The sequence below is a fragment of the Ranitomeya variabilis genome, chromosome 6, assembly GCF_051348905.1.
Source record: "Ranitomeya variabilis isolate aRanVar5 chromosome 6, aRanVar5.hap1, whole genome shotgun sequence".
Taxonomy (NCBI): domain Eukaryota; kingdom Metazoa; phylum Chordata; class Amphibia; order Anura; family Dendrobatidae; genus Ranitomeya; species Ranitomeya variabilis.
Window position 1 is genome coordinate 208,159,134 of NC_135237.1, and position 21,619 is coordinate 208,180,752.

Genomic DNA, 21,619 nt, shown 5'->3' on the forward strand with positions numbered 1-21,619 from the left:
GTGCTGACAACCTGACTAAGCTGTTTGCGGTGGAGAGAGCGCATATACTTGCTAGGATTCTTAACTACAGAGACAGAGACATATTGAAAAAAGCAAGAACGGCTAATCATATGGGCATTAATGGCCAAAAAATTTCCATTTATCCTGACTATTCGGCTGAAGTGCAGAAGCAGAGAATGCAATATGGAGCGGTAAAGAAAAGATTGAGAGACTTGGGTATATGGGGTATCTAGATAGAGGTAGCACCTCTGGTGGAGTGCTTGCCGTGTCCTTTTTGGACAGCTCTTCCATCTTTGGTCCTCATCTGATGCTCAACTCTCACCTGTACCTCCAAGTAGCTGCTAGCATGCGGCAGCGGGTATACCCCGGAACCGCCTCAGCAGGCGGGCCAAACCAGGTGAGGGTAGCTGTTGGGTTTCTTTGAGACCCACGGTGATTTTCAAGGGTTTGCCTACCCTTGCATGTAAAGACTGGATATGGCAGAATGTGCGGAAGAAACCAAGATTCAACGGACAGACAAGCAATTTCCAGCACAGCGTTGTGGAGCGCTGAGAGGGCGCAGCGAGGCACACATAGGACACTGCTGGCCATCCACTGCACCCTGACCTATCTCCAGTTGTCTCGCCTAGTTCTTGCCACTGGGGCTCGATAGGTACGGGCGAGAGAGTGAGGTTGACGACTGCGCAACTCTTCCTCACTTTAATCCAAGTCAAGCGCAAGTCATGACTTCAACCACTGCGTATTAAAAGTCCTGTGGCGATGGGAGAGTGGCAAAGCAGCAGGTGTTGAGTCACTGGAAGCTGTAGTCACAAACCTGCACGCAGGTGGCCCAGGCCATATGGTCGCTCTCCACTGGACCGAAGCAGCAGTGGAGTTCGGCAGCCTCCTGGGTGTCTGAGCAGTCCTGTTCAGGATCACTCTGCTCACCTCAATCGAGGACGAGGCTAGAAAAGGTGCCTCAAACATAGTCTGCTTCATTTCACCTGGCCAGCCTACCGCAGCTGGCGGGTTTCCCATACAGCGGTCGACACACAAAAAAGAAAATGATGATACTCAACCTTGGCACATGAAATGTGAGAACTCTGCTGGATAATACCAAGGAGACAGACCAGAGAGAAGAACGGCATTGGTTGCTCGGGAGCTAGCTCGTTACAAGGTTGATATAGCTGCTCTCAGCGAAACACGCCTGGCAGACAAGGGTCAATTGACAGAGCATAGTGGTGGATATACATTCTTCTGGAGTGGTCGAGGCAGCACTGAAAAACGAGAAGCAGGCGTGGGATTTGCTATCAAAACTCATCTTGCTCGTAAACTTGCCAGGCTTCTGGAGGGCATCAACGACCATCTGATGACATTTCAGCTCTCACTTACAAACAAGAAACACGCGACTCTGATCAGTGCCTATGCTCCCACGATGACTAATCCGGATGACAAAAAAAGATAAGTTCTACGATGAACTTGACACACTTATTTCAGCAATCCCACAGGCAGACAAGCTCATTATACTTGGAGACTTTAATGCCAGAGTGGGAACAGACCATCAAAACTGGGAAGGGGTCATTGGGAGACATGGCACTGGCAAGTGTAACAGTAATGGCCTGCTTCTCCTCAAGATGTGTGCCACACATGACCTTGTCATCACCAACACTTTATTCTGCTTACCCTCACGCAAGAAGACATCATGGATGCACCCACGCTCGAGGCATTGGCATCTCATTGATTACATCATTGCCAGGAAAAGGGATGAGATGGACTTTAGAGTGACGAGGGCCATGTGCGCTGCAGACTGCTGGACTGACCATCGCCTCATTGTGTCTAAGTGCAGGCTCCGCATCCTGCCTGCGAGGAGACCCCAAGGGCAGAAAATGACAAAGAGGCTGAATATCTATATGCTGCAAAATAAAAGAATTGCAAGGGAATTTGCCAATGACCTTGATGGCAGACTATTTAACATACTGCAGGCAGAGGAGATTGGCGTTGAGGAACAGTGGACAATTCTGAGAGATGCTGTTTATAATACTGCTCTGGAGCATCTCGGATCAGCAGCCAGAAATAATCAAGACTGGTTCGATGAAAACGACGAGGAAATAAAGACACTCCTAGAAGAGAAACATCAGCAGTACAAGGTGTATCAAAATGACCCCACGTCGTTAGCTAAGAAAGGTGCCTTTACTAACATAAAAAGAAAGGTACAAATCAAGCTGCGCGAGATGCAGGATATCTGGTTTAGCAAGAAGGCCGACGAAATTCAAGGCTATACAGATACCCATGACCAGAGACGCTTCTACGATGTGCTCAAAGCTGTATATGGACCCCAGTCATCAAGCTCTTCATCTCTGGTTAACGCAGATGGAACTAAGCTGCTGACAGAAAAGAAACAAATTCTGGAACAGTGGGCTGAGCACTTTAATAATATTCTAAATCGCCCTGCCAATATCAATGATGAGGCTATTGCTCGCCTGCCCCAGGTAGAAATCAACAAGGAGCTTGATGTTCTTCCAAGTGGAGATGAAGTCAGGAAAGCATTAAAACAACTTTCTTGTGGAAAAGCACCCGGAAATGATGCTATACGTGCTGAGGTATATAAAGCTGGCGGCCCTGTTCTGATGCAAACGGTGACCAAACTATTCCAATATATGTGGACAAAGGAACAGGTTCCACAACAGATGAAAGATGCCAGCATAATTCACATATACAAGAGGAAAAGTAATCGCCAATCTTGTGACAACCATCGAAGCATCTCCCTTCTGTCCACTGCAGGCAAAATATTGGCTCGTCTCTTGCTCAACCGCCTTTTACATCATCTTGAGCAAGGACTATTACCCGAAAGCCAGTGTGGTTTCCTTGCTAAACGTGGAATAGTAGATATGGTCTTTTCAGCACGTCAACTTCAGGAAAAGTGCCAGGAGCAACACCGTGACCTTTATGTACCTTTTGTTGATTTGACCAAGGCTTTCGACAGTCAGTAGAGACGGCCTGTGGAAGATCATGGCAAAATTCGGCTGCCAAAATTCGGCCTGAGAGTTATCTCAGTCATCTGGCAGTTCCATGATGGCATGATCGTGAAGGTTTTGAACAATGGAGACGTATCTGAAGCTTTCCTAGTAACAAACGGCGTAAAACAAGGCTGTGTGCTTGCTCCAACCCTGTTCAGTATGCTGTTCTCTGCAATGTTAAGTGATGCCTTTAACAACTGTGAAGATGGAATCCAGGTTAGGTACAGGACTGATGGCAAGCTATTCAACCCAAAACGCCTGAAGGCGGTAACGAAAGTGCATGAGACTGTTATCCGTGAATTATTATTTGCTGATGACTGTGCACTTAACGCTAGCATGGAACAGCAGATGCAGCATGAAATTGACTGTTTTTCGCAAGCTTGCGACAGTTTTGGTCTCGAGATCAACATTAGAAAAACCGAAGTCATGTATCAACCGGTTCCAGGAAAACTGTACAAGGAGCCACGTATCACGGTGAAGGAGCAAAACCACAAAGCAGTCGATAACTTCAATTACTTAGGCAGCACAGTTTCCTGTGAAGTAACCATAGACGCTGAGGATAATAACAGAATCGCAAAAGCCAGTGCCGCCTTCAGGAGACTGCGTAAGAACATCTGGGAACGAAGGGGACTCAGCCTTACCACCAAGCTGAAGGTCTACTGCACGGTGGTCCTCACCACACTTCTCTATGCTAGCGAGACCTAGCGAGACAGTGTACAGCCGGCATGCTAAACAGCTTAATCATTTCCACATGAGTTGCCTCCGGAGACTCCTCCACATCAGGTGGCAAGACAATGTCCCGGACACAGCAATTCTGGAACAAACTGGGCTCTGCAGCATTTACACTCTCCTGCTGAAAGTCCAAGCCAGGTGGGCTGGACATGTGGTTAGAATGCCTGACAGCCGACTACCGAAACAACTGCTGTATGGAGAACTGTGCCAAGGAAAGCGAGCAGCTGGGGGGGCAGAAGAAGCGCTATAAAGACTGCCTTAAGGTGTCTCTCAAAAACCTGGAAGCCAACACCAATGAATGGGAAGATCTTGCCCTGGATTGTCCAGGTTGGTGGGGCAGGATCACCTCAGGAGCACGTGCAGCTGAAGATAGGAAAATCTTTGACGCAAAAAGAAAGCGCGCTGTACGCAAGGCACAAGTAGAATCTGGTGTACTGACAACATCTGCTTCCTTATGTCAAGTATGTGGGTGAACCTTCAGGGCCCGGATTGGACTCATCAGCCACCTCCGGACCCATAACTACTAATTCTCTTCTAACCCTGAAGTCATGGTCATCTTCGAAAACGAAGGACGAACATCAATGGCCAAAAAATTTCCATTTATCCTGACTATTTGGCTGAGGTGCAGAAGCAGAGAATGCAATATGGAGCGGTAAAGAAAAGATTGAGAGACTTGGATTTGATTTATTCTACCTTGTACCCAGCAAAGCTCAGGGTTGTGGCCCTGAGAATAATTCACTTTTTCCCAACTCCAGAAGAGACCACTAAGACTACTGGACTTAAATAACAAAAGGCTCAAAACAGACAAGGACTGAGGGAAGTGAGAAGAAGAGGAATGCTGACTCATTTCCTGAGAAGGATAAAGTGAAGACTGTGCTACTGTATGGAGTCTTATGGTTCATATATACTAGTTGATATGGACCATGGAGGGACTAATTGTAATCGTAATAATGATTATATGCATATGCAGAGGAAGTATGGAAGTGCTATAGATAGATAGCGGTTTAGTGATCACGTTTATAAGGTAGCTAGAAGTAGTATCACCCACTCTCGGGTAAGAGAGCAGAAACACAACGAGAGAATGGTTATGGTTTGTTTGGTTATTGAATATTGGGGAGGGGGGGAGGGATGGGGTTAATTGTTTAGAGATGGGTTTTGTTAAATACAAGAAACAGCATAGTACTTTAAGAGGTTGGGAACTTGCATATATACAGTAGGATCAAATAATGGAAGATAGAATTAAAATCCTTAGCTGGAATGTAAGAGGATTGTCAGAGGGAACAAGGAGAACGGCGATCATGATATATATTAGGAAAAAAGGACCAGATGTACTTTGCCTCCAGGAGACACATCTACTTAGAGAGAAGGTGGAGGTGTTGAAGAGAAGACGGATTGGGAAGGCATATGGAGTGCCCGCCAGGGCCGTGGGGATACTCGGTACTGTGCCGGTTCTTAAAGGGATGTATTACGGCAGCAGTGACCTGGTCTGTGGCCCTGGGCGTCCAAAAGAGTGATGTTGAAAAGGGAAATAAAGTTTATGGGAAAAGAGGAATTGTTAGTGACGCCACCTGTGGTACTTGGCAATAAAGGTGTTAGCCTGCACTGCTTGAAGAGACCGCTGAGGCTGATGGTGATGCTGCTGAGTTGGTACAGCTCTCCGATGCAGCGGAGTTGGTACAGCACTCCACAGGTAGAGCTAGACCCCAGGGCAACTGTATGAATAGATGATGGGATGATGTTGTTGTGGTAGGTCAGGCAGGTGTTGTAGAAATAACGCAAAGGACACAGTAAGGTGCAGTTTCCACTTTTACTCACAGTTCTCCAGTCCACAAACACTAGCCGGATGCTGTGTTCTCCAGGTCAGTGGTCCAGCAAACTCCCAGGTAGATTGGAATACACCTTTCCAGGACTCCTTTCGTATGCCTTTCTCTGGCTGTCTCACTACACTGGCATTCCTCTTTCCCTGCCCAGCACCTTACCCACAGTGTCCCTAGCTAACAGCCTCATATCTTGTCGGGTGACACTCTCTGTTGGTCCCTGGATCCTATGTGGCTGCCTTTTCGACGAAGTATGGGTGAATGTGGCTGTGCTTCTTACCAAAGCCACAGCCTCCGATTTCTTAGCTGAACTTGAAGTATTACACTAAGTTGGGGCCGGTCCAACTGCGACCTTGTCCCTCCATGTCTGGATGCGGTCCCCATGGGTGGCTTCTGCACTTCCTGTGCCGCTAGGATGCCTTCTTCCTCTCTGGAGCTTCCTTCAATCTCTCTATCACACTCACACTTCTCTGTTCCATCTGTCAGCAGCTGCAGACTCTCACGTCTGCTCAGCTCCACTTCTCTCTCTATCTGCTCACTGCACTGTTCTTCCTAATTAGCTCCTCCCCTACTCTACCTACCCCACCCACTCTCAACACCCATTCCTATCCAACCTGGGATGAGGCCTTCCTCCCTAAGGGTACGCCCAGGTGCCCCGACTGAACTAGTGTGTGTTGGATGTGAGTGTTAGAGTCCTCGGTAGTGCTCCTCTAGATGAGGTGCAGTAACTCTGTGGCGACTGGACCCCAGGGGCATCACACATATCATTCCACATATTCTTCATATCCTAGGGGGGTTTCTTTATTGATAAGGGCATCTACGCCCTTCGAAGAAATTGAAAGCCATATTGATAGTGAAGGCCAACATATTTTTATGATCTATAAAATTTATGGGCAATCAATATGTATAGTGGTTATGTACATACCACCTCCGTAGTCGGGGAAACAAGATTCACGAGGTACTAGAATTATTTAAGCGGGGCATGGGGCTACCATTATTTGTTATTGCTGTAATGTTATAGATGAGGGTTGGGATAGACATAAACAGGGAATAGGTAAAGGTATTAAGAAATTGACGTCATATGGGAATTGTATAAAAGAGCTTGGGACCTGTGGAGAGTGAGAAATGAAAATGAAGTGTGTTACTCTTGCTATTCTGCGACTCATGGGTCTCTCTCATGAATAGATATGGCGTTTGGTAATGACACAAATGGTCTGCGGAGTGGACTATCTCCGAGAGTGATCTCGGATCACAAGCCCATAGAGCTGTTTATTAAACGGACAAAGGGAGGATTGGGCGGGGAGATGGGTGGAGGTTGCATCCGTTATGGCTTGACTCAATACTCCGCACACCGCCTCCACGTCCTTCATTAACGTCCCCAGCGCCTGCGATGTAAGTTCCCATCGTGTGATGGGAGTCGAAGGGCAGCGCAAACTGCACATGCCTGAAAAAAACTTACAGCCAGGGACGTTAATGAAGGAAGTGGAGGCGGCGCCCGGCAGGCCTGAGTGATGGCTCGGAGGCGTTTGTTTGCCCCCCGGACAAACTACAGGTATGGGTGACAAATTACAAAAATAGATATTGCATTGTTGAAAGGGACCCCAACTAAAAGAGCCACCTTGACAGAATGCAGCATTAGTGCTCCACAAGGTGGCTCTTTTAGTTTAAAAACGCCTGGGGGGTGACAGATTCCCTTTAAAAGAAAAGGGGAAAAAACATTTGAGACACTGTGGACACCATGGGTGGAGAGATGATCCCGACTGAAGGTTGTATTATCAATCACTTGCTGTTTATATATGTAATAGGAGAGGAGGAGGAGGGGAGGGAAGATTTAATTTGGAATTTGTGACCATTTTAAATTTGGCAATATTGAGATTGTCTGTTATTTAAATGTTGCTAATAAAAATATATCTGATTTAAAGAAAAAAAAGGAGGGAGTGTAATCATACATAGCTGAATGTTGCGGGGTTGGAGGCCATGGAGGACCAGACAGGTTCCCTATAAGCCGACCTCCTGGCGCTGATCATGCTGGCACTGTGTCATTTTGCGGTAACTGGTAGAGCTGAAAATTAGCCCAAATTGGTTATTTGTGATTAAATTAATGTTCATGCCAGTAATGACTTTGCATTTTTTTCAATTCATCTGATCATCACCCTTCACAACAATCTACAGTAGTTATTACAAAATGCCGCTATAAATAACTAAAGCAGCAAACTTTGTGAAAACCAAAATCTGAGTCAGTCTCAAATCTGTAACTTTAGAAAACCATCATTTTGCCAAATATGCATTATTCATTTCTTCCAGATTTAAATATGGCACCAGTTACGATAAGCAAAGAGGGACAACATGAGCCGTCACAGTCTGGGTAAGTGCTCCGGGACTAATGTGCTCACCATATATTCTACAGGTAAGAAAAAGCATTGCAGTAGAAGTAACGTGGCATGCTAATCACTGACGTGTTTGCTCAGCGCTATCTGCTGTATTCAGTAGTACTGTCTCCTGTGTGCGCAGCACATCGTGCTGTACCACAGGGTGGATTCTAAGCATTCAGGACTATCACTGTATTGGCACACCACATCTTTGGCAGGATACAGGGAAAACAAGCTCTAGAAGTGGCTGCCAGGATGATGGCATTATTGACACTAGTGGTAAAGCTGGATAAGGTTTTAGTACCACAATACAAATAACACAGGTCAACAAAAAAAAATTTTTTTTCTGGTGTCCAAAATATTTTAATGAATTTGGGGTATTTTTGGGGTGCTGATTCTGAATATGCTATCAGTTTTGCCAGATTGGCTCAAGTTTTTGACATTTTTGGTATCTTATTTATAGCACTTGTTGGTAAATGCGACACATCATCTCATTAATTTCTTTGGATTAGTACTTGAACTGAGCAGTTCTCAATATAGTTTTGTGTTAATTAGTGTTCTAAAAGTTTGTTCATAGCTTGATTTTTGCACTAACTTTATGTTGTTGTCTGTTTTCCAGTGAAAAGCATGAACTCATCAAGAAGAAGTTGTCTTAACGATCCAGACTCATTCTGTTACATTTGTGGTGAATACACACTGCCAAAACATAGAAGAAACATAACAGACTTCGTAAAAAAAGTGTATTTTGCCTATTTTGGGGTTATGTTTGGGGACCAAGACAAGTTTTGGGCACCACACATAGTGTGCAAAGCATGTATCGAATTATTACGAAAATGGAGCAAAGGACAAAGAAAAAGCTTCAAATTTTGTGTTCCAATGGTGTGGAGAGAGCCAAAAAATCATCATGATGACTGTTATTTCTGTGCAGTGCAAGTGCAAGGATTCAATAAGCATAAGAAACGAAAATGGGAGTAACATGGAATCTGCAAGAAGGCCTGTCCCTCATTGTGAAGATGTGCCTGTACCTGTGTTTACCATAAATAACAGTCATAATGAGTCTGGATCGTTAAGACAACTTCTTCTTGATGAGTTCATGCTTTTCACTGGAAAACAGACAACAACATAAAGTTAGTGCAAAAATCAAGCTATGAACAAACTTTTAGAACACTAATTAACACAAAACTATATTGAGAACTGCTCAGTTCAAGTACTAATCCAAAGAAATTAATGAGATGATGCGTCGCATTTACCAACAAGTGCTATAAATAAGATACCAAAAATCTCAAAAACTTGAGCCAATCTGGCAAAACTGATGACATATTCAGAATCAGCACCCCAAAAATACCCTAAATTCGATGAAATATCTTTGGCACCAAAAATGCTGTTGACCAGTGTAATACATGTTGTGTAGTAATCCGATGAGCCGGAAATAAAGAGCAAGACATATGCAGGTCAGCCTGGAAATGTATTCGGGCAGGTACCTACATGCCACCACTGCACTTACTGGTGAATTTACTAAGCTTGGTTTTTCAGTGCCTGCTCATCAGATTCCTTTAAAACATGTATCCACTTCATTGTTGTACTAAAACCTACACAGCCTTACTAATAGTTTTCTATCAGTAAAATCGTTTTGGCTGGTTCCCCTTATAGAGCCCCTGTAATTAGGATTTCCAGATAAAAGCCATTGCTTTCTTTTTCTCTGGTCTTTTAAAGGGGACTTGTCGCCATGTTAAAACAGTTTCATCTGCAGGCAGCCTGTTATAGAGCGGGGAGCTGAGCGCATTAATGTATAGGTTTGGGAGAAAAGATTCCGTATAACCTGGGTTTCCATCATTTACACCTCTGTTCTTCCTGGGATTATCAGCCCAGTGTGCGGTGCCATCAGTGATTGGCAATTATCTCTCTCTGTCCCCTTATCCAAAGAAAGCAGTCAGCCGCCGATTGCACCGCCCGCTTGGCCGATAATCCCAGAAAGAGCAGAGGTGTAAATGATTAAAGCACAGGTTATACTGAATCTTTTTCCTACATATCATACTGCTTTGCTCCTCCTGCTCTGTAACATGGTGCCTGCAGTTTGGACGGCTTTTTCATGGTGACAGGTTCACTTCTATACATTTCTAACAAGCCTACTATACTCTGCAGGCAATGCAGGTAATGTTTTCCAACGCTGCATTGTAATCTGCCTTGTATGAATAATGCGGATGGCGTCTTCTACTTCATCTACACAGGAGGTAAAGCATCATATGTATGGGCATCAATCATTAATGCAGGGGCAGCATTACAAGGCAGAGAGGGGGTGTCACGATTCACACCGTGACCGTCACCCCTACGTCATGGATCGGGGTGACTTTAAGCCAACAGACGGCTATCACATGTGCAGGGGGCTTATCTTAGTTATCCCTCCACTCCACAATGGGATGAAAAAGCACACACAAGGCTATTGACCTCTTAGTTTACAGCAGGGGCTTATTCTAGGTATCCCACTGCTCTTCAATATACCATGAACTGCAGGGACTTATGTATATCCCGCTTACAGTTCCACTTAACACTTGCAGCTCTCTGGCACCCCCCTTACTCTCAGGTCAGATTAGGTACTGCACCCTGGGTAATTAGTCGCCAGAAAGGTTGCCTGCTATGTACTGGCTATTGGGCACGCTGCAGTGACGCGATAAACTACTCCTGCACAGGCAGGAACAATAATTATCAACGCCGCAGTCGCTACAACAACACCCAAAGGCCTGCACGGTAAGCTGCCACCAGCTTCGATTAAACGGGTCCGAAGCTAACCCAACACAGTAGCGTAATTCCCTTCAAGAGACAGGGTACGTTTTAGAACAGGAGAACGAATCTAGTATATTAAATATTATACTCCATAAATGATTTTAAGGCAGTGTTTATCGAAAAAATACTACAAGGATGTTACAAAAGAGACAATTGCAATTATGTACAAGGTAATTATATAAAAAAAAAACAAGGATTACATGAGAAATAACACTTACATGTGTTCAAAGCATTGCAGGCAAGCAGGCTAGTGGAGTTTCCATCTGTCTCAATGCATCAGTAGGTCAGGATAGGAACAGGCTCACACAGACTCCAGCAGACCGACAGACTAGGTAAAAACTAACTGCTCAAAGCCTGCCAGACACTTATAACCCGCAGCCCGTGACATCACCAAAAGGGTTGAGTTAAGATCGCCCTCCTCTTTCTGCAGTTTAGGTAAATGTCACACAAGTTTCTCTAATACCTATATCTCTGCTCCAGAACATGTCATAGTCATAACAAACCCAGCATTCATCTCGTATTAACGTTGGCATTCTAATGAGATCAAATATGTCCTATTTGTGATGCATAATTACAGAGAAATCCAAACTTTTTACCTGATGGAGTTAGAAGCTCATGTTTACAGTGATGGATAGATGCTTCGATGGACTTTAGCAATCTCTATCTAAGATTCTCTTAGCCCCAGTCCTTGGCCCAATATCTTACAATAATGGAACAAAGGACTTCCATGATTCTGGAGATTTCTAATCCAGTTCTAGCTGGCAAAGCTTTCCAATACAGCTATGCCGGTCGTAAATTCCTTTCTTCAATAAAACTCCCCCCACATACATTGGCAAGGCAGCTCTTGGCTGAGTGAAAGGGAAGGGGGGTTTGTAGCCCACAGCCTGGGCTAACAGGAGAAACTAAACTTACATGATATTTCATACCATATCGTGACACCTCCCCCTTTTGGTGTGCGCTAGGGAGGCAGAACCCCACGGAATGCCTCCATGCGCACCTCAGTAGGTTCACCCTGGCGGGACAGTCCATCTGCATTCCCATGCTCCCTGCCCGTTTTGTGTTCAATGGTGAAGTCAAACTGCTGAAGGGCAAGGCTCCAGCGTAGCAACCTGCCGTTGGTTCCACACATGGCGTTTAGCCAGCGCAGAGGGTTGTGGTCGGTCACCACAGTGAAGGTGCGACCGTACAAGTAGGGCTGCAAGCGCTGCAGGGCCCAGACTATGGCCAGGCACTCCTTGTCGATGGTGGAGTAGGCCACTTCCCTCAGCAAAAGTTTCCGGCTCAGGTACAACACAGGGTGCTCTTGGTCCTCCGAGTCAACCTGGCTGAGCACAGCACCGAGGCCAAACTCGCTGGCGTCAGTCTGTACCAAGAACGGTCGACTGCTGTCGACTGCTTTCAACACAGGGGCGTTGCACAGTGTGGTTTTCAATGCCTGGAAGGCCCCCTCACAGCCATCTGTCCAGTTGACGATGTGGGGTAGCTTCTTCCTGGTGAGGTCCGTCAAAGGTTTTGCCAGGCTACTATAGTGCTGTACGAAGCGCCTATAGTACCCTGCAGTGCCTAGGAAGTACATCACCTGTTTCTTGGTCCTGGGAGTGGGCCAGTTCACGATCGCGCCCACTTTCTCAGGCTCTGGCTTTAGGGTGTTTCCGCCTACCCGGTGCCCCAGGTAGTGAACCTCCCTCATGCCCATCTGGCACTTTCCCGGCTTGATAGTTAGTCCTGCTCGGTGAATTCGCCTGAGCACCTCCTCGAGATGCTGCAGGTGTTCCTCCCAGGAGGAACTGAAGATGGCAGTGTCATCCAAGTACGCCACGGCGTACTTCTCCAGTCCCTGAAGCAGGAGGTTGACCATCCGCTGGAAAGTGGCAAGGGCATTCTTCATGCCGAAGGGCATGACCGTGGACTCATACAGTCCAAAGGGTGTGATAAAGGCGGACTTCTGCGCCTTGGGGCTCAGGGGAATCTGCCAATATCCTCGACTCAGATCCATTATTGTCAGGTATTTTGCGCCAGCTAACTTCTCAAGCAGCTCCTCGATGTGATGGCGTTGAGCCCCCTGTAGTCCACGCAGAACCGGGTGATCCGGTCTTTCTTTGGCACGAGAACTACAGGTGAGGCCCACGCGCTCTTTGACCGTCGAATCACCCCCAGCTGTAACATCTCATCGATCTCCTGGCGCATAACCTGCTGCACCTGGTCGGAGATTCGATAGGGTGTTTGCCGTAGTGGGGCATGATTCCCGGTGTCCACCTCGTGGACTGCTAAGTCAGTCCTTCCAGGCCGGTTGGAGAACACGACCCGGAAGGGTTCCAGTGTGGTCTGCAACTGCAACCGCTGTGGTTCAGTTAACAAGGCGCTTACCTCCACGTCCTCAATGGATCCACCGGCCTTGGCTTGGGCCAGCATGTCCAGGAACGTGTCTTCCTCCCTGTCTTCGGGTAAGCTGCAGACCGGTAGGACGAAAGGTTCACGTTCGTGATGAGTAGTGTTGAGCATTCCGATACCGCAAGTATCGGGTATCGGCCGATACTTGCGGGTATCGGAATTCCGATACCGAGATCCGATACTTTTGTGGTATCGGGTATCGGTATCGAAACAACATTAATGTAATAATGTGTAAAAGAGAGAATTAAAATAAAAAATATTGCTATACTTACCTCTCCGACGCAGCCTGGTCCTCAGCGAGGGAACCGGCAGCGTTGTTTGCTTAAAATTCGCGCGTTTACTTCCTTACTTGAAGTCCCGGCTTGTGATTGGTCGCGTGCCGCCCATGTGGCCGCGACGCGACCAATCACAGCAAGCCGTGACGTAATTTTAGGTCCTTCAGGATTTTAAAATTATGTTCTGGCTTGTGATTGGTCGCGTCGCGGTCACATGGGCGACGCGACCAATCACAAGCCGTGACGTCACGGGAGGCTGGACACGCGCGCATTTTAAAATGCGCGCTTGTCCTGCCTCCCGTGACGTCCCGGCTACATGGGCGGCACGCGACCAATCACAAGCCGGGACTTCACGTAAGGAAGTAAACGCGCGAATTTTAAGCAAACAACGCTGACGGTTCCCTCGGTGAGGTCCAGGCTGCGTCGGAGAGGTGAGTATAGCAATATTTTTTATTTTAATTCTTTCTTTTACACATTAATATAGATCCCAGGGCCTGAAGGAGAGTTTCCTCTCCTTCAGACCCTGGGAACCATCAGGGATACCGTCCGATACTTGAGTCCCATTGACTTGTATTGGTATCGGGTATCGGTATCGGATTGGATCCGATACTTTGCCGGTATCGGCCGATACTTTCCGATACCGATACTTTCAAGTATCGGACGGTATCGCTCAACACTAGTGATGAGCCTTCATCATGTTTTCGTGAAAGGCCTTTCGCCTACCCCAAGCGTGACCACGTAGGTTACCGGGTTGAGCTGTTGGTGGACGACGTACGGGCCCTCCCAGGCTGCCTGAAGCTTATCCGTTGGTACGGGGACCAGCACCCACACCTTTTGACCCACGTGGTAGGTCCGCTCCCGGGCGTTCTGGTCGTAACAGTGCTTCTGATCAGCCTGAGCCTGCGTCATGTTGTCATGCACCAACTGCGTCAAGGTCTGCATATTGTCACGGAAGCGCATGACATACTCCACTATGGACACTTCAGAAGGGTTCGGCTCCTCTTCCCAGGATTCTCTTACCAACCCAAGGGGTCCCCGGACTCGCCTGCTGTACAGGAGCTCGAAGGGGGAGAACCCCGTCGAGGTCTGCGGAACCTCTCGGTAAGCGAATAGCAGGTGTGGGAGGTACCGCTCCCAGTCGCGCCCTTGGGTCTCAACCAGCATGCGCAGCATCTGTTTGAGGGTACCATTGAAGCCTTCACACAAGCCATTGGTCTGTGGGTGATACGCACTCAATACCAAGTGCTTCACCTACATTCTCTTACAGAGAGCCTCCATTAGGCGGGACATAAATTGGGTCCCTTGATCAGTGAGCATCTCCCTGGGAAATCCTACACGTGAAAAGATAGCCAACAGGGCATCCGCCACCTTATCTGCCCTAGTTGACGACAGAGCTACTGCCTCTGGGTACCGGGTAGCGTAGTCTACCACAGTAAGGATGTATTGCTTTCCAGAGCTGCTGGGGACAGCCAGCGGGCCCACAATGTCCACTGCGATCCTCTGGAACGGCTCCTCTATCACTGGCAAAGGGATCAGGGGAGCCTTAAGAGCAGGCCCCGCCTTCCCCACTCTTTGACAGGTGACACAGGAGCGGCAGTATTTTGTCACATCTGCCCCCATCTTAGGCCAATAGAAGTGTTGAGACAGCCGGGCCTTTGTTTTGCTGATCCCCAAGTGTCCAGCTAGCGGGATCTCATGGGCAATCCGTAACAACTCACCCCAGAATTGCTGCGGGACGACCAGCTGTCTTTCCCTCAACCACTCCTTTTGTGATTCTCCGGGTACTGTCTCCCGGTACAACCTTCCTCGTTCCCAGAACACCCTCTCCTTATCAGTCTCGGAGAAGAGAGTCCCGGCGAGTTGTCTCAAACTCTCTAGGCTCGCATCTGTGTGCAGAGCGGCCTGAAACTCCTGGCTAGGGGAAGCCAGAAGCGACGTCAGGGTCCCTTCCCCACGGGAGCCCTCTTGGACCTGCTCTGGGTCGACCTCTGGTTCAGTCACAATGATGAATGAGGAGGGTCCAGAAGGCAAACAGTTATCTGCGTTCCGGGCACTCTGACTGCGGGTGACAGCAGTTACATAGGCTGTCTCCCCGGGGATTTCTACCGACCCATCAGCCGACGCTGCTATGGGTTCTACCTCCCCATCCACCCCCCATTACCTCAGGAGCATTGCTACTTATGGGCCGGTTACCTTCCTCGGTGGCACTGGTCAATTGCATGGCATCACCTTCCTCACGGTTCCCATGTATCTCCCCATTTCCTGTAGCACCGACACTTGCCCCTGCTAGGGGTTCCTCAGCCGTCTCACTCCGCAGAGCGACGTGGCTGAGCACTCCTGTACCTATGGACACATCAACTTTCACAGAAAAATCATTATCAGTTTCAGATGGCACAGGTACAAAATTTTCACCATCAATCCTAGGGAAAAAATATAAGATAAAGCATGGTCAGGTAACACATGCAATCTACCATCATCATCATCATCATCATCAGGGTTAACGTTACCCTTATTAGCAGATTGGGGAGGCGTGTCAGGGACGTAGTATGCAACCATCCTCCCCAAATCAGTCCCCAACAAAACATCAGTGGGCAAATTATCCGACAGCCCCACTTCCTTCACCCCGCTCCCAGCACCCCAATCAATGTAAACCCGGGCCATTGGCAAGGGACAGCTGATGCCCCCAATCCCAGTGACAGTTAGGGTTTTCCCCGGAATGATTTCTTGAGGGGCCGCCAGTTCGGGTCGGATGAGGGTTCGTTCAGCCCCGGTGTCCTTGAGGCCTGTAGCAACATGGCCTCCCACGGTGACGTGCTGTACGTTGTCACACCCCCTCCCAGCCACACCACCCACCAAAAGAACTGCTGCATTAGGCCCTGGGGCCTTGGATGAGGGGTTCTTCTGCTTGTCTGGACAGTTAGGACTGATATGACCAGTCCGATTGCAGAAGAAACACTTGCGGGGTTCAGTGGTAGGTCTGGTGCTGTTGGCTACGGGGACAGGACCTCTGGTGTGTTGGCTGGCAGGGGTACTGGCGTTGGATGCAGGCTTACCCCCTCTCCAGCTGGTGGTGACTGGCTTCCGCACTTCCAATCTACGTTTGGCCTCATAGGCATCGGCAATCTGCGCTGCTTTCGTCACGTCTTTGGGTTCTCTGTCCATCACGAACTGTCGCACCTCAGCTGGGCAAAGATGGAAGAACTGGTCTTTGATCATCAGGTCTCGCAGCTGTGCAAAGGTGGTCACTGACAGTCCTTGGGTCCACTGGTCAAAGTGGGTCCCCAGTCCATGCGCCACATCACTGTAACTGTCATGTGGGCCATGTTGGAGGGTCCGGAACTTTCTACGGTACACCTCGGGTGTAAGCTGGTACTTGGCTATCAGAGCCTGCTTGATGGCCTCATAGTCTCCATCTTGTTCTTGAGGGAGGGCAGCAAACGCCTCCAGAGCTTTGCCTCTCAGCCATGGTGTCAGGTATTGGGCCCATTCTTGTGCAGGCAGATGGTACTGTCTGCAGGCTTTCTCAAAAGCCCGCAGAAAAGTGTCCAAGTCCCTGTCCTTTTCCATAACAGGGAAGTGATCGGGCCGGGGCTTCGGTATCTGAGCACTGCTGGGCTCACGGCTGGACTGGGATGACCCCTGCATTTGCAGTTGGGCTAACTGCAGCTGGTACTCCCGTTCCGCTTGCCGCTCGGCTCACTGGGCCTCTCGCTCGGGCCTCGGCCTCCTGCCGTTATTGCTGAATCAGCTGCCGACGTCCCTTATGGTCATCAGTGGGGAATTCTTTTAAGGCCGCCTGCAGGTGGGGGTCCAATTCGCCCTGATTGCTAATAGGGCCGGCATTCAGTGGTTGGACCTCTGCTGCAGCACCATGTTTGCTAGTGCTGGCTTCTGCGGCTTCCGGGCTCTGAGAGTGGTCTAGAGAGGCTTCCCATTGCACCAGTTCAGCGACCATTTGAGTCTTGGTCTTGCCCTGGGAGTTCAGGCCATGGTACATGCATATCCCAGCAAGAGTGTCCCTCTTCTGCTGGGTGTACCAGGCTTCTCCTTTCGTAGCCATGGTTGCCAAATAAAAGATAGGATTGAAAAACGAAGAGAAAGGGAGGGGATAATTACCAGTACACAATTGTCTCAGAACTAATAAACACTGAGTTCGTTCTCCAAACTTATTTGCGCAGAGTCCTCGCAAGAACTTTGCAAGTTTTTAGTGAGAGGAATGATTGCTCAAACCAAATCACTAATGCTCTAATATCCCACCGCCTTGCCACCAATTTGTCACGATTCACACCGTGACCGTCACCCCTACGTCACGGATCGGGGTGACTTTAAGCCAACAGACGGCTATCACATGTGCAGGGGGGCTTATCTTAGTTATCCCTCCACTCCACAATGGGATGAAAAAACACACACAAGGCTATTGACCTCTTAGTTTGCAGCAGGGGCTTATTCTAGGTATCCCACTGCTCTTCAATATACCACGAACTGCAGGGACTTATGTATATCCCGCTTACAGTTCCACTTAACACTTGCAGCTCTCTGGCGCCCCCCCTTACTCTCAGGTCAGATTAGGTACTGCACCCTGGGTAATTAGTCGCCAGAAAGGCTGCCTGCTATGTACTGGCTATTGGGCACGCTGCAGCGACGCGATAAACTACTCCCGCACAGGCAGGAACAATAATTATCAACGCCGCAGTCGCTACAACAACACCCAAAGGCCTGCACGGTAAGCTGCCACCAGCTTCAATTAAACGGGTCCGAAGCTAACCGAACACAGTAGCGTAATTCCCTTCAAGAGACAGGGTACGTTTTAGAACAGGAGAACGAATCTAGTATATTAAATATTATACTCCATAAATGATTTTAAGGCAGTGTTTATCGTAAAAATATTACAAGGATGTTACAAAAGAGACAATTGCAATTATGTACAAGGTAATTATATAAAAAAAAACAAGGATTACATGAGAAATAACACTTACATGTGTTCAAAGCATTGCAGGCAACCAGGCTAGTGGAGTTTCCATGTGTCCCAATGCATCAGTAGGTCTGGATAGGAACAGGCTCACACAGACTCCAGCAGACCGACAGACCAGGTAAAAACTAACTGCTCAAAGCCTGCCAGACACTTATAACCCGCAGCCCGTGACATCACCAAAAGGGTTGAGTTAAGATCGCCCTCCTCTTTCTTCAGTTTAGGTAAATGTCACACAAGTTTCTCTAATACCTATATCTCTGCTCCAGAACATGTCATAGTCATAACAAACCCAGCATTCATCTCGTATTAACGTTGGCATTCTAATGAGATCAAATATGTCCTATTTGTGATGCATAATTACAGAGAAATCCAAACTTTTCCCGTCTCCCATGACAGCACACCTGAGAGAGGGATCCGCCCAGTCAGGACAGGAAACCTACTGAAATAAAAGGGCGGTACCTCTCCCTCGCTTCAGTTGGGTTTCCTGTCCTGATGGGAACCCTTGTGCTGAAGAACGGCGGTTCGATTTTGTTGATAAGAAGATCCACTTACCCGCTCCTGTCCCGGCACTGGAAGCACAGGCAGGGCGCCTGTATGTCGGCCTTCAGGAGCGGTAGCGCCGTTCGCAGATCCCATAGGGCTCTTGCGCACATGCGGGCGTCGGTCTGGCACAGTCCGGACTCCTGGGGCCGGTCTCTGTCCGCCACGCCGCTCTCTCCCCCTCAGCTGGGCCACTTCCGGGTGCGCGGCTGACGTTGCGCGCAAGGTACGCTGGGAGTGGGCGTGCCCGCGTGACGTCAGGCCGGCGCGCCGGATCCAAGATGGCGGCGCCCATGCAAAGAACGCCGGTAACGCCACAGGCTACCCGGCGGTATCCAGGGGGAGGAAAAAGAGCGCAACCGTCACCGGAAGAGGTGGAGAGCACGGGGAGTACCCTTTATTAAGGGGGAAATAACGCTGGAACAACGCTCATTTCCATACAGCTATTCCAGACATGGAGGATCGTATGGAACTCCAGCAGCAGCAGCAGCCTTTACAGCAGCAGCAGCAGCGTGAGCCCCTTTCAAGTGATACGCCTGCTCACCAGCGTACCAAGAAAGATAGCCGCTCGAGTGGAAGGAGTGGCAAACGCCCTGGTCGGTCATCTCAGGATTCCTCTACCCCCAGGAGAATCGTTCCGCGTGCTCCTAGTCCGCCTCAGAATCCGGTACCGTTTGTGGTCAGCGGGTGGTGAGTGATCTACGTGAATGTCACCCTGGTGGTAATGGGCTACATTTTCTGTTTACTTGGCAGGCGCCGAGGAAGGCTAGCTCCAAGACAAAGAATAAGGAATGTGCCCTCTGTAGAGCTCCGTTGGCAGTCCAGTGGCAGAAAAGTCTTTGCATAGATTGTATTCAAAAAACCATCCAGGAAGAAACCCCTGACTTTGCCTCTAGTCTTAGGGCAATAATTAGAGCAGAAGTAGAAGGCTCTGTTAAAGCGGCCCTTAAGAAAAAGGGTGGTAGAGACCCAGAACCAGTTTCCGCGTCGGAGGTTTCTCATTCTGATGAGGAATATCAGGAGGATCCATTGTCTCCCTGCTCCTCCGCCTCTAAGTCCTCTGGCTCCTCTTCAGATAGTGATACTGGGGGACGTCCATGCTTTCTTACCGAGAACATGGACAAACTGGTTAAAGCCGTTAGAGCTTCTATGGGCCTAAAAGACGAGAAAACAGCCAAATCCCTGGAGGACATTATGTTCGGAGGGTTGGAGGAAAAAAGAAAACGTACGTTTCCCATTAACTCCAAAATAAAGGCCCTTATTGAAAAAGAATGGAAAAAGCCGGAAAAATCGGGTAATCTGCCCTCGGCTTCTAAAAGACGTTACCCCTTTGAGGAAAAAGATTCAGAGACTTGGGATAAAGTGCCTAAAATTGATGGCGCAGTAGCAAAATCTTCTAAAAAGCTATCCCTTCCCTTAGAGGACTCTGGTGTATTAAGGGACCCCTTAGATAAAAAGGCGACGGTTTCTTAAGACACACCTGGGAAGCAACCGCAGGCGGTCTGAAACCTGCAATTGCAGGAACCTGTGTGTCTCGTTCCCTTATTGTTTGGTTACAGCAAATAGAGGAGCAGTTGACATCTAAAGCTCCAAGAGATGAAATTTTATCTAATGTGACTATGGCTAAAGGGGCAGGCCGCCTTTATAGCAGACTCATCAGCAGATTCCGTAAGGCTGGCGGCCAGAGCTGCAGGTTTATCCAATGCAGCTAGGCGTGCTCTCTGGTTAAAGGGGTGCCCGGGAGACCTGCCCTCAAAGAATAGACTCTGTTCTATACCATGTGATGGCCATTTCCTCTTCGGTAAAAAGTTGGAGGACATTCTGGAAAAAGCCGGTGACAGGAAAAAGGGTTTTCCTCGCTTTCCAGTGGACTTTAGAAGGCCTTATTTTCGGAGGGGCAAATTTAGTAGGGGCCGCCCCCCGGGAGACAGAAGGGGCTGGGACTCCAGAGACAAAAGGGGATCTGGATATATGTTTAAAGGTCCCTCAACTTCAACTAAAAAGCCCTCCCAATGACGCCAGGCCAGTAGGGGGGAGGCTTTCATCTTTTGTCCCAGCCTGGGTAAACATCTCCCCCTCTCATTGGGCTCTGATGGTGGTCAAAGACGGCCTAAAAATAGATTTTGTTTATCCACCGCTACGGACTTTTATTTCAACACCCCAAAGAAAAACCCCGGAAGAGCAGCTAGCCTTGGAAACAGAGGTACTAGAGCTGGTTTCAAAACGTGTTCTGATAGAAGTCCCGCGGGAGGAACAGGGAAAAGGTTTTTATTCCCCTCTTTTTTTGATAAAAAAACCAGACGGGTCACTAAGAACTATCGTCAATCTAAAAAACCTCAACCAATCGGTAGTAAACTGTTCCTTCAAAATGGAGTCTGTAAATACAGCGATAAAACTCTTGTTCCCACAGTGCTTCATGGCAGCTATCGATTTAAAGGACGCCTATTATCACGTCCCAATTCATCAAGATTTTCAAAAATTCCTAAGGGTAGCGGTTTATGTCCAAGGTTGTCTCAGGCACTATCAGTACGCTGCCCTCCCGTTCGGCCTGTCAATAGCGCCAAGAATCTTTACCAAGCTGATGTCAGAGGTCATGTCCTTCCTCCGCTCGCGGGACGTGGTAATAGTTCCATATCTGGACGACTTCCTGATAATAGGGAACTCAGCGGCGCACTGCCTGTCACAAATAGAAGAGGTTATGACGACACTAGAATTGCTGGGGTGGAAAATAAATCTTGCCAAATCA

At 48.3% G+C, this 21,619-nt stretch overlaps 1 protein-coding gene across 7 annotated transcripts in view; it reads left to right on the forward strand.

Moving 5' to 3' along the window:
- UPP1 (uridine phosphorylase 1) overlaps positions 1–21,619 on the forward strand; it is a 218,443-nt gene that overhangs the window by 21,414 nt on the left and 175,410 nt on the right. For all 7 annotated transcript variants that reach the window (XR_013216890.1, XM_077269411.1, XM_077269406.1 and 4 more), the window contains exon 2: positions 7,850–7,910. Coding sequence is in view for 6 of the 7 variants with exons in the window: in XM_077269406.1 (XP_077125521.1) it covers positions 7,850–7,910 (61 nt within the window). In the remaining variant the exon portion in view is untranslated. The remainder of the gene's footprint in view (positions 1–7,849; positions 7,911–21,619) is intronic.